Source organism: Rana temporaria, chromosome 8, assembly GCF_905171775.1.
Source record: "Rana temporaria chromosome 8, aRanTem1.1, whole genome shotgun sequence".
NCBI lineage: Eukaryota > Metazoa > Chordata > Amphibia > Anura > Ranidae > Rana > Rana temporaria.
Window position 1 is genome coordinate 13,738,461 of NC_053496.1, and position 13,010 is coordinate 13,751,470.

The 13,010-nt window shown below is 43.8% G+C and overlaps 1 protein-coding gene across 2 annotated transcripts in view; it reads left to right on the forward strand.

Moving 5' to 3' along the window:
* LOC120946689 (alpha-2-macroglobulin-like protein 1) overlaps positions 1-13,010 on the forward strand; it is a 192,339-nt gene that overhangs the window by 12,707 nt on the left and 166,622 nt on the right. For both annotated transcript variants that reach the window (XM_040361317.1, XM_040361318.1), the window contains exons 2-3: positions 3,858-4,041; positions 9,876-9,923. In XM_040361317.1, coding sequence (XP_040217251.1) covers positions 3,858-4,041; positions 9,876-9,923 — 232 coding nt within the window. The remainder of the gene's footprint in view (positions 1-3,857; positions 4,042-9,875; positions 9,924-13,010) is intronic.

Here is a 13,010-nt window from a genome sequence, read left to right on the forward strand (position 1 = left end):
AATAAGCGTTTATTGATTGGTTTGCGCAAAAGTTATAGCGTTTACAAAATAGGGGATAGTTTTTTCTTAATATTAGCATTAGCATTTTTCTTAATATTTTTTTTTTACTAGTAATGGTGGCGATCAGCGTTTTTTTTTTTCGGTACTGCGACATTATGGCAGACACTTCGGACACTTTTGACACATTTTTGGCACCATTGCCATTTTTATAGCGATCAGTGCTATAAAAATGCATTGATTACTATAAAAATGCCACTGGCAGTGAAGGGGTTAACCACTAGGGGCGAGGAAGGGGTTAATCATGTTCCCTGGGTGTGTTCTAACTGAAGGGGGGGGTGGACTGACATGGGGAAATTACGAATCGCTGTTCATACATTGTATGAACTCCCGGTTCTCGCTCTGTAACGAGCGTTTGCCCGGCGGTGTCAGGGGCGAGCGGGGGGCGCGCGTGCACGCATCCGGTGGCACACGCGCGCCCCTATTGGCTACTGGGAGAGGTGACGTATAGCTACGTGCTCTCGCCCAGCAGAGCTGACCTGCCGCTGGCGGCTGGTCGGCAAGCAGTTAAGAATGTGGCTTGGGTTACTTAAAATGGAACCCTGTATATGCCATATTAGAAAGACTGACTGATTCATACTGTTATGAGGCACCGGTCTGTCTGTTGTTTGTTATAATGTAAATTAGTCTAGTGTGGCTTCTCTTTCAGCCATTGTAGTCTGGGCTAATTAACCCTGTAATTGTGCGAAGGAGTTCTGTGTTGATTTGTGATAATGTTGGTTGTGTCTTCTGAGCTACAAGACGGCAAGGTCATGTCTCTGAGTCATCTAGGCTGTCAAAAGGGATTAGTTAATGAGCTCATGTTAATTAGGTTTCTGGTCACAGGTGTATTTCCAGAGTAATATGAGCAGGAGGTATGCACCTCTTCTTTTCACTGTGTATAGAACTTGTATTGCTTCCAATAAAGATTCATTCCTGCTTGACCCTCAAGACAGAGCTTTGTCTCGTATTTTGGGGGAGAATTATTCGTATTGGTTTCTTGTTTGGCTGGTTGAAGTGTTCGGTAGCTGCCTTGGTGTTCGGGAATGGAACGACTTTAACCCCTTTCATACCCGGGGTGTCGTGACAGTCGTATTTAGTCGACTAAATCTCCAGTACATTTTAGTTGACTAAAACTCATTTTAGTCATCTAAAATCTAATGGGTGTAATTCAATTGTAATGCATTAGTTAACATGTCTCTACAATTTCCTAACTCATTACAGGGAGTGCAGAATTATTAGGCAAGTTGTATTTTTGAGGATTCATTTTATTATTGAACAACAACCGTGTTCTCAATGAACCCAAAAAACTCATTAATATCAAAGCTGAATATTTTTGGAAGTAGTTTTTAGTTTGTTTTTAGTTTTAGCTATTTTAGGGGGATATCTGTGTGTGCAGGTGACTATTACTGTGCATAATTATTAGGCAACTTAACAAAAAAAAAATATATACCCATTTCAATTATTTATTTTTACCAGTGAAACCAATATAACATCTCAACATTCACAAATATACATTTATTACATTCAAAAACAAAACAAAAACAAATCAGTGACCAGTATAGCCACCTTTCTTTGCAAGGACACTCAAAAGCCTGCCATCCATGGATTCTGTCAGTGTTTTGATCTGTTCACCATCAACATTGCGTGCAGCAGCAACCGCAGCCTCCCAGACACTGTTCAGAGAGGTGTACTGTTTTCCCTCCTTGTAAATCTCACATTTGATGATGGACCACAGGTTCTCAATGGGGTTCAGATCAGGTGAACAAGGAGGCCATGTCATTAGTTTTTCTTCTTTTATACCCTATCTTGCCAGCCACGCTGTGGAGTACTTGGACGCGTGTGATGGAGCATTGTCCTGCATGAAAATCATGTTTTTCTTGAAGGATGCAGACTTCTTCCTGTACCACTGCTTGAAGAAGGTGTCTTCCAGAAACTGGCAGTAGGACTGGGAGTTGAGCTTGACTCCATCCTCAACCCGAAAAGGCCCCACAAGCTCATCTTTGATGATACCAGCCCAAACCAGTACCCCACCTCCACCTTGCTGGCGTCTGAGTCAGCTGGAGCTCTCTGCCCTTTACCAATCCAGCCACGGGCCCATCCATCTGGCCCATCAAGACTCACTCTCATTTCATCAGTCCATAAAACCTTAGAAAAATCAGTCTTGAGATATTTCTTGGCCCAGTCTTGACGTTTCAGCTTGTGTGTCTTGTTCAGTGGTGGTCGTCTTTCAGCCTTTCTTACCTTGGCCATGTCTCCGAGTATTGCACACCTTGTGCTTTTGGGCACTCCAGTGATGTTGCAGCTCTGAAATATGGCCAAACTGGTGGCAAGTGGCATCTTGGCAGCTGCACGCTTGACTTTTCTCAGTTCATGGGCAGTTATTTTGCGCCTTGGTTTTTCCACACGCTTCTTGCAACCCTGTTGACTATTTTGAATGAAACGCTTGATTGTTCGATGATCACGCTTCAGAAGCTTTGCAATTTTAAGAGTGCTGCATCCCTCTGCAAGATATCTCACTATTTTTGACTTTTCTGAGCCTGTCAAGTCCTTCTTTTGACCCATTTTGCCAAAGGAAAGGAAGTTGACTAATAATTATGCACACCTGATATAGGGTGTTGATGTCATTAGACCACACCCCTTCTCATTACAGAGATGTACATTACCTAATATGCCTAATTGGTAGTAGGCTTTCGAGCCTATACAGCTTGGAGTAAGACAACATGCATAAAGAGGATGATGTGGTCAAAATACTAATTTGCCTAATAATTCTGCACTCCCTGTATAGACTGCTGGAGTGAAAAATCTAATATGTTATTATTTATGGAATTGAGGAATGCACATGCACTACAGACCAATGCAAATTTTGAAGTCAAATTTCAATTTAGTTTTAGGGCCAGATCCACGTAGCGGATCGTATTTTTATGCAGGCGTAGCGTATCCTAGTAACGCTACGCCGCCGCAACTTTGAGAGGCAAATGCTGTGTTCACAAAGCATTTGCCTCTAAAGTTACGTCGGCGTAGCGTAATTCTCCCGACGTAAGGGCGCGCAATTCAAATCTATGTGATGGGGGCGTGTTTTATGATAATACGACGTGACCCGACGTCAATGAAGTTTTTTTTTCTTAACGGCGCATGCGCCGTCCGTGGGGGTATCCCAGTGCGCATGCTCGAAATTAAATTGGAACAAGCCAATGCTTACGACGGTGACGTCATCCTACGCAAATCCCTGTTCGCGAACGACTTACGCAAATGACGTAACATTTTCAAAATGCGAGGCGGGAACGACGGCCATACTTAACATAGGATACGCCTCATATAACAGGGGTTAACTATACGCCGGAAAAAGGCGAACGCAAACGACGTAAAAAAATGCCACGGCCGGACGTACTTTGTGGATCGCCGTATCTAGCTAATTTGCATACTCGACGCGGAATTCGACGGAAACGCCACCTAGCGGCCAACGTAAATATGCACCTACGATCCGACGGCGTACTAAGATGTACGCCTGTCGGATCGAGCCCAGATTCCGTTGTATCTTGTTTTGTGGATCCATAGATACGCCGGCGTAATTCGTTTGAGGATCTGGCCCTTAGTCTTTTGACTAAAATTAAATTTTAGTTTTAGTCCCATTTTTAGTCTTTTGACTAAAATGCCATTTTCGTTTTAGTCGTATTTTAGACATCTCAGTTGTTTTAGTTTTAATCGTATTTTAGTTGACTAAAATAGCATTCATTTAAATCGACTAAAATGTTTTAGTCGACGAAATTAACACCGGTGAAATGCAAACACGTTTTCTGTTCCTTTTTCTATTTCTTCAGGCACCATGTCGTCATCTTTCCCTCAGAGCTGCGCTCTCAGCACTATGAAAGTATCTGTATACAACTGGAGGGTGCTGGAAATGCGAGCAACATAAAGATCTTTCTAAGTCAGGAAGCAAAGAGCACCACCCTCATAAACAAGAGGCTCAAGCAAGACTCCATATCCACCTGTATTCCTGTTCTGGTACAGTAAACCTATAGGCTCCAATCACAGCTTGCTGAAGTGAAGTGTGGGAAATAGTTGAAGAGTACCCTACTGAAGGATTAAATATAGGGTTGAGCGAACCCGAACTGTAAAGTTCGGGTTCGGTATGGACTTTGGGTTTTTCCCGAACCTGGACCCGAACCCGAATAATTGAAAAAAATTCGGGTCCGGGATCGGAGTTCGGGAAAAAAAATGTGCGGAGGTCCCCGCAAATTCAATAACCAGACCCTTTAGGTCTGGTATGGATATTCAGGGGAACCCCGCCGTCAATTTAAAACAAAAATTACGTGCGGTTCCCCCTAAATATCCATAACCAGACCCGTTATCCGAGCACGTTGACCTGGCCGGCCGCAGAAAAGAGGGGGGGACAGAGTGCGCCCCCCCCTCTCCTGAACCGCACCAGGCCACATGCCCTCAACATGGGGAGGATGTCCCCATGTTGATGGGGACAAGGGTCTCATCCCCACAACCCTTGCCCGGTGGTTGTGGGGGTCTGCGGGCGGGGGGCTTATCAGAATCTGGAAGACCCCTTTAACAAAGGGGATCCCCAGATCCTGGCCCCCCCCTGTGTGAAATGGTAATGGGGTACACTGTACCCCTACCATTTCACGAAGGAAGTGTAAAGTCTTGTTAAAAAAAAAACACACACACAATAAAGTCCTTTATTAATAAAAAAAAGAAAAAAATTCCAGTGGTGATAATCCACTCGTTCCCGGCTTCCTGCGTTGTCCTGATCCTGCGATGGCTGCGGGTGATCTCCAGCGATGAGAAGATCCTGCGTCGGGTGATCTCCGCTCCAGCGATGAGAAGATCCATCCATCCGGAGCGCAGCATCGCCGACCTCCTCTCACCGCTGGACACAGCCCAGCGAATGACGTGCTGCAGCTGTGACATTACTTATATAGAGGAGGCAGGGCCACCCGTCACGTGACCCCGCACCCTCTGACGTACCCTCTGCTACGCCACTGGGGAAGCCCAGGGTCTTTCCTCTTCCAGGCCATTTCTGACAATTCGCTCCTTCATATAAAAAAAATTTTTTGCTAGAAAATTTACTTAGAACCCCCAAACATTATATATATATATATATATATATATATATATATATATATATATATATATATATATATAGGGCTCAAAATTTCAAGTCCTGAGCTACTAGCCAGGCCTCAAGGCGTACTCGCCACCAGTTACCCCACCCAACCCCTACCATGTCCCGCCCCCTAATCCCACCTCTAGACACGCCCTCAGAAATCTCATGAAATGACACTTAAATGTTTTATGCAGAATTAAGTTATAAAAATAAATATTAACAACAATTTTATCCGTGCTCAAAAATGCAGCCTGCCCATGTCTACCAATGCAGCATGTGTCCCCAGTGCAGCAAAATGTCCCCACTTTGCAGCCAGAGTCCCCCCACTTTGCAGCCAGAGTCCCCCCACAATTGCAGCCTACCTGTGCTGGGTAGGAGAGGAGCCGGAGCCGAGGCCGCCTGGTTGTTCAAACCGCGGGGAATATAATGGCTTTCAATTCAATAGCTGTGTACCCGCTGTGCGCGTCATATACAGCCCCTCCCCCTTGTCCGGGAAACTTTAATAGACAGATCACCCATCCAATCCTGGAATGGGTGATCTCCTTATCAAAGTGCGAGCACTTTTTGAAATTAACCACTTCCCTACACACCCATAGTAATATGACATCCGCAGGAGGGATCTCCCATCCTGGCCAGGCGTCATATGGCATCCTGGGCTTCCCGGCCATCTAGGGGGCACATGCGCGTCCGCGGTATCACTTGGGACAGCCGGGCACCCGCAATTGCCCGCGATCACAGCAGAACTGTGGATCTGTGTGTGTAAACACACAGATCCACGTCCTGTCAGGCCCCGTACTCACGACCAAACATGTCTGCTGAAACTGGTCCGCAGACCAATTTCAGCAGACATGTTCCGTCGTGTGTACAGCCACGCGGACAGGATTCCAGCAAACAATTGTCTGACAGACCGTTTCTGAGCAGACAACTGTTTCCCGGACTTGCTTTAAAACAGTCCGCTGGAAACCTGTCCGCCCGGACATGTACGGTCGTCTGTACAGACCTACCGTACATGTCCTGCCGCCCGCCATCCCTCGCATGCGTCGAATGACTTCGACGCATGCGTGGAAGCATTTTCAAGGCAGGCCGCCCATGCCGGCGCGTCATTGTCGCGGCGACACCGCATCATCGACGCGTCGACACCGCGGACACGCCCCGCGTATTGTTTACGCGCGGTCTTCTGTTCGATGGTGTGTATAGCCATCGAACAGAAGTCCCCGGGCAGTCCCCGGCCAGACATGTCCGATGGAAACGGTCTGCAGACCGTTTTCATCGGACATGTCCTGCCGTGAGTACTCGGCCTCAGAGGTGAGGAGACCGATGTGTGTTCCCAGTACAGAGGAACACCGATCGGTCTCCTCCCCTTGTGAGTCCCCCTCCCCCTACAGTTAGAAGCACTCCTTAGGGAACATATTAACCCCTTGTTTGCCCCCTAGTGTTAACCCCTTCCCTGACAGTCACATTATACAGTAAGGCCCCGTACACACGACCAAACATGTCTGCTGAAACTGGTCCGCGGACCAGTTTCAGCAGACATGTTCGGTCGTGTGTAGGCCCGAGCGTGCAGGATTCCAGCAAACATTTGCCCGCCGGGCCTTTTCCCAGCGGGCAAATATTCCTGGACTTGTTTTAAAACAGTCCGCTGGAATCCTGCCCGCTCGGACATGTTCGGTCATCTGTACAGACCTACCGTACATGTCCGAGCGCCCGCCATCCCTCGCATGCGTCGAATGACTTTGACGCATGCGTGGAAGCATTTAACTGGCAGGCCCGCCCACGTCGCCGCGTCATCGTCGCCGCGACGGCGCGGACACGCCCCGCGTATTGTTTGCGCGCGGATTTCTGTACGATGGTTAGTACAGCCATCGTACAGAAATCCCCGGCCAGACATGTACGGTGAAAACGGTCCGGCGGACCGCTTTCTTCGTACATGTTTGGTCATCTGTACACGGCCTAACAGTAATCAATGCATTTTTATAGCACTGATCGCTGTATAAATGCGAATGGTCCCAAAAATTTGTCAAAATTGTCCGATGTGTCCGCCGCAATGTCGCAGTCACAATAAAAATCGCAGATCGCGGCCATTACTAGTAAAAAATAAAACTAAATAAAAATAGCATAATTCTGTCCCCTATTTTGTAGACGATATAACTTTTGCGCAAACCAATCAATATACCCTTATTGCGATTTTTTTTTATCAAAAATATGTACTAAACTGAGGAAATGTTTTTATTTTGGCACTTTGAATGACAATTGCCCGGTCATGCAACACTGTACCCAAATTAAATCTTTATGTTTTTTTCCCCACAAATAGAGCTTTCTTTTTTTTTTTTTTTGATCACCTCTGCGGTTTTTATTTTTTGCGCTATAAACAAAAGAGCGACAATTTTGAAAAAAAACAAAAAATGTTTTTGATTTAATAAATATCACAATTTAAAAAAAAATTATAAAAATGTCTTCAGTTTAGACCGATATAAGCGTTTATTGATTGGTTTACGCAAAAGTTATAGTGTCTACAAAATAGGGGATAGTTTCATGGCATTTTTATTTTATTTACTAGTAATGGTGGCGATCTGCGTTTTTTTTTTTTTTTTGATCGTGACATATCGGACACTTTTGACACATGTTTGGAACCATTCAAATTTATACAGCGATTAGTGCTATAAAACTGCACTGATTACTGTGTAAATGTGACTGGCAGAGAAGGGGTTAACACTAGGGGGCGCTGAAGCGATTAATATGTTCCCTAAAGTGTGTTCTAACTGTAGGGGGAGGGGACTCACAAGGGGAGGAGACCGATGTGTGTTCCTCTGTACTGGGAACACACATCAGTCTCCTCACTGCTGACAAGACATGGATCTGTGTGTGTATGGTCCTACCGTGATTGTGGGCAATCGTGGGTGCCTGGTGGACATCGCAGCCGCTGGGCACGAGCACCGGATCCCGAGCAATACGGCAGGGGCGCGCCCCCTAGCCGCCCGGGAAGCCAAAAAAAAAAAAAATGTAATTTGGGTACAGTGTTGCATGACCGCGCAATTGTCATTCAAAGTGCGACAGCGCTGAAAACTAAAAATTGGTCTGGGAAGAAAGGGGTGAAAATGCCTGGTATAGAAGTGGTTAAAAAAAAAAAAACAGTAAAGTTAGCCCTATTTTTTTGTATAATGTGAAAGATCATTTTATGCTGACTAAACAGATACCTAACATGTTACATTTTAAAATTGCATCTGTCCGTGGAATGGCGGCAAACTTCGGTGCTTAACCACTTAAGGATCCCTTCATGGCGATCTACGTCGGCAGAATGGCACAGCTGGGCACAGTCACGTACCTGTACGTGTCTCTTTAAGGCCCAGCCGCGGGGTCGCGAGCGTGCCGCCGCTCGTGACCCGGTCTGTAGCTCCGTGACCACGCCCGTGGGACCCGCGGACCCGATCGCCACTGGTGTCCCGCGATCGGTCACCTTCCCCGTTCTTCATTGTGGCAATGTCAGTGATCGTCTGTTCCCTGATATAGGGAAAGACGGTCACTGATGTCACACGTCCAGCCCCGCCCCCTACAGTTAGAAACACATATGAGGTCACACTTAACCCCTACAGCGCCCCCTAGTGGTTAACTCCCAAACTGCAATTGTCATTTTCACAGTAAACAATGCATTTTTATAGAATTTTTTTGCTGTGAAAATGACAACGGTCCCAAAAATGTGTAAAAATTTACCGATGTGTCCGCCATAATGTCGCAGTCATGAAAAAAAAACGCTGATCGCCGCCATTAGTAGTAAAAAAATAAATATTTATAAAAATGCAATAAAACTCACCCCTATTTTGTAAACGCTATAAATTTTGCGCAAACGCTTATTGTGTTTTTTTTTTTAACAAAAATATGTAGAAGAATACGTATCGTTCTAAACTGAGGAAAATATAAGTTTTTTATATATTTTTGGGGGATATTTATTATCGCAAAAAGTAAAAAATATTGAATTAAAAAAAAAAAATTTGCTCTATTTTTGTTTATAGCGCAAAAAATAAAAACCGCAGAGGTGATCAAATACCACCAAAAGAAAACTCTATTTGTGGGAAAAAAAGGACGCCAATTTTGTTTGGGAACCACGTCGCACGGCCGCGCAATTGTCAGTTAAAGTGACGCAGTGCCGAATCGCAAAAAGGGTCAAGGTCCTTAACCTGCATAATGGTCCGGGTCTTAAGTGGTTAAAATTTTCCATAGGCGCCGCTTTAAACGCCTTTTCAAATTACCAATAGAGAAGAGAAGGGATCACCGCTCCAGGTGGGTCACTATGTAGAGATGGACTGACTCAGGATACCGTGGGTGCTGGCAATGCACTGACCATGCATAAGATACGAAGAAAGAGGATGGATAGCCGCACTCCAATGACCAAACGGTTGTCTTTTATTCAAAAAAGCACAGCAAGTACATCACTTCACAGGTGCAACAAAGGAACAGGTAGATAGCCGACGCGTTTCGCACTAAGCTAGTGCTTAATCATGGCCAGTTTAGAGTTGCACAGGAGGTCAGGTGCTAAACATATTGCTCTCCCTCTGAAGTTCGCGACATGCAAATGTGTGGTTTGATTTCCGTTTAGATATGCGAGCGGGAGTAATGTATGCGTTCGCATTTTTGCGCAAGCACGGTGGGATGGGGATGCTTCAATTTTTTTTATATATAATATATATTTGTTTTATACAAAAATATATTTTTCTCTTCCAAACTGTAGATTCCGGATCCCTCTCACGGGAACGAAGAGATTGCTAAACTACAAGTTTCCATCTTTATTATTTTTTTTTTTTTTTTTTTTTTTTTTTTTTTTTTTTTTTTTTTTTTTTTTTATTTACTTCAGACTCCACCTCATAGAGTGTGCATTTACATGCTCATGTTCTGCGTACCAGCCCATTGCATCTCTATTTCGGTTTTGCATCATTAGTGTCTCTGTTTCTTATGCAAGTTGTTTTTGTTTTCCCTCTTTTATGTTTTTTTTTTTTTTTTTTTTTTTTTTTTTTTTTTATATTAAGTATATATATGTATAATTTTCTTGAATACATTTTTAACTTCTTTTGCTAGACGTATACAAAAGTTTTTCCCTTAATACTTCACCCCCCTTACCCGTCCCTCCTCCCCCCTCCTATCTCACCAAAACAATCTCCTTATGCCTCTACTTCTCTCTGATTTTTCTATAGTGGCCTTAAATATCTTCTCTTAACTTTTCTGCGTAACTCCACGATTTCTTGAAAGTTCTCCAATTTTCCCATTTCATATTTTGTAATATGTTATTGCCCTCCATGTCCTCCTGCAGTTCCTCCATTTTATACGTTTCTTCAACCGCATCGATCCATTCCCAGATCGATGGGCATTCCACCTCTTGCCAGCCCCTTGGAATTAATCTTTTGGCAGCATTCAGTAGGTGTGGTACTAGCGATTTTTTATAACTTTTAATGCCTTCTTCCCCCCCATGGAACAGGACAACCCAAGGGTCCATCTTTATCTTTTTCTTTGTAATCTCTTCGACGCAGGCCAATATTTTTTCCCAGTACCTCCTTATCTTAGGGCATCCCCACCACAGGTGTGCCATATTTCCTGGTGAACCGCAGCCCCTCCAGCACTCTCCAGTTTGTCCCTCTTTGAACTTTTTTAATTTGTCTGGTGTCATGTACCATCCAGCTATGCATTTAAAACACATCTCTGCTGTGCGGCTATCTACCGCGGAGGAGTGTGTCAGGGTCAGTATTTTCTCTATTGTGATCCTATCCCGATGTGTTCCTAGTTCCCTTTCCCATTTTTTAATGAATGGGGGTATGTTCTGCTCTTCCATCTTCAGTAACATCTTATATAGTCCCGAGGTAGATCCTCTGGCATTTTTTGTAGAGCATATTTTTTCCAATTCCAATAACTGATCTCCCGACCTCAGTGGGTGTGGAAGGTCTTGGATAAAATGGTTTAGTTGCCGATATCTCCATTCATTAATTTCCAGGAAAGAGTTTCTTAATTTCAGCTCCTGTAGTGTTAAAATGTGCCCTTCTTTCATTATATCCCTTAATTGTATAGTGTCCATTTTAATCCAATTTCCCCCCACTTGTGTTTTACCTGGTGCAAAATAATCATTATTCTTTAGTGATATAAGGGGTGAATTGTACTCTTTCACAATTTTTTTATAGACCGTGTCCCAAACTTTAAGTGCATTTTTAGTTATCTCGTGTGCGTTTTTATCTATTGTCCTAAATTGGGGAGGGTTCCAAATTATCTTATCTAACCTTGCCTGTGATAATTCATTTTCTACACTAACCCACCTTTTTTCTTTACTAGCTCTGGCCCACTCCACCACTCTTGTTAATATCACCGCCTCATAATATCTCTTGACATCGGGGACCGCTAATCCGCCCTTTTTTTTTGGTTGTTTTAGGGTCTGAAGTGCTATCCTGTGTTTCTTATTTCTCCATATATAATTCATTATTAATTTTCTAAGGGCCGAGAGAAATGTCCCGGGGAGGGCAATGGGGATCATCTGGAATTTATATAAAATTTTTGGTAGAATAACCATTTTGCAGAAATTAATTCGTCCTAACCATGATATTGCCCTGTTTTCCACCCTTTTTGTTTCTGTCTTAATTTCATTTAATAAGGGGATAAAATTTATCGTATACATCTCCCTAGTAGATTTTGCTAGCCGTATTCCTAGGTATTTAAGTTCTTCAACCCAAGCAAATTTGTACTTCGTTTTTAGGAGTTGCTCTTCTATCTTGCTTATGTTTATACTCATAATCTCCGTTTTTGTGATGTTTAATTTAAAGTTTGAGATTTCTCCGTATTCGCTACATAGGTTTAGAAGGTTTGGGATTGATGTTTTGGGTTCCATTAAATAGAAGAGGACGTCGTCTGCAAAAGCTGCAAGTTTATGTTCTTCCTCTCCTATTTTGACCCCTTTTATTTTTTGAGAGTTTCTGATCCTAGCCAGCAGGGGTTCCAATGCGAGCACAAACAGTAATGGCGATAGAGGGCACCCTTGCCTTGTACCGTTTCTCATTAAGAAGGTTTGAGAGAGACTTCCATTTATTTTTATTTTGGCCGTGGGGGACCTGTAGAGGGTGCCAATCCACTCCATCATCCTCTGTCCAAACCCCATTTCCTTCAGGGTGAGCAACATGAGTCCCCAGTCTACCCTGTCAAACGCTTTTTCTGCGTCTATCGACAGGAGTAGGCCTGGGGACCTCGCCGCCTTCATTTTCCGGAGGATTAACAGTGTTCTAACCCCATTGTCTCTCCCCTCTCTTCCCTGGATAAAACCCGTCTGGTCCGGGTACACCAATTTCGCCATTTCCTGTTTAACTCTCCCGGCCAATACCTTTGCAAATAGTTTTAAATCTGTATTGAGCAGAGATATCGGCCGGTATCCTGAACAATTTCCGATGTCCTTCCCTTCCTTAGGGATAACGGTGATAGTTGCCTCTGATGCCTCTTTACTTAGTTCGTACTCCTTTCCAAGCCCATTAAAGTACTGGCATAGCCTTGGCAGAAGTATCTCCTTAAATTTTTTGTAATACATTACTGTAAAGCCGTCTGGCCCCGGGCTTTTACCTGAGGCAGAGCTTGATAATGCTACTTTAATTTCGTTTTCCGTTATTTGCCTGTCCATCCCCTCTGCGTCTATTTGACTGACTTTTGATAACCTTGCTTCTTCTAAGAATGCTGAGATTTTATTGTCTTTCTCCCCTTTTTGCCAGTTTTTTTGTTCTACTGAGTATAATTTTTCGTAGTATAATCTAAATGTTTCAGCAATATCTTTTGTTGTGTGCAAGACCTCTCCTTTTTCGTTTTGAATTTTATCTATATAATTCCTTGATTTCTTTTTTTGTACCAT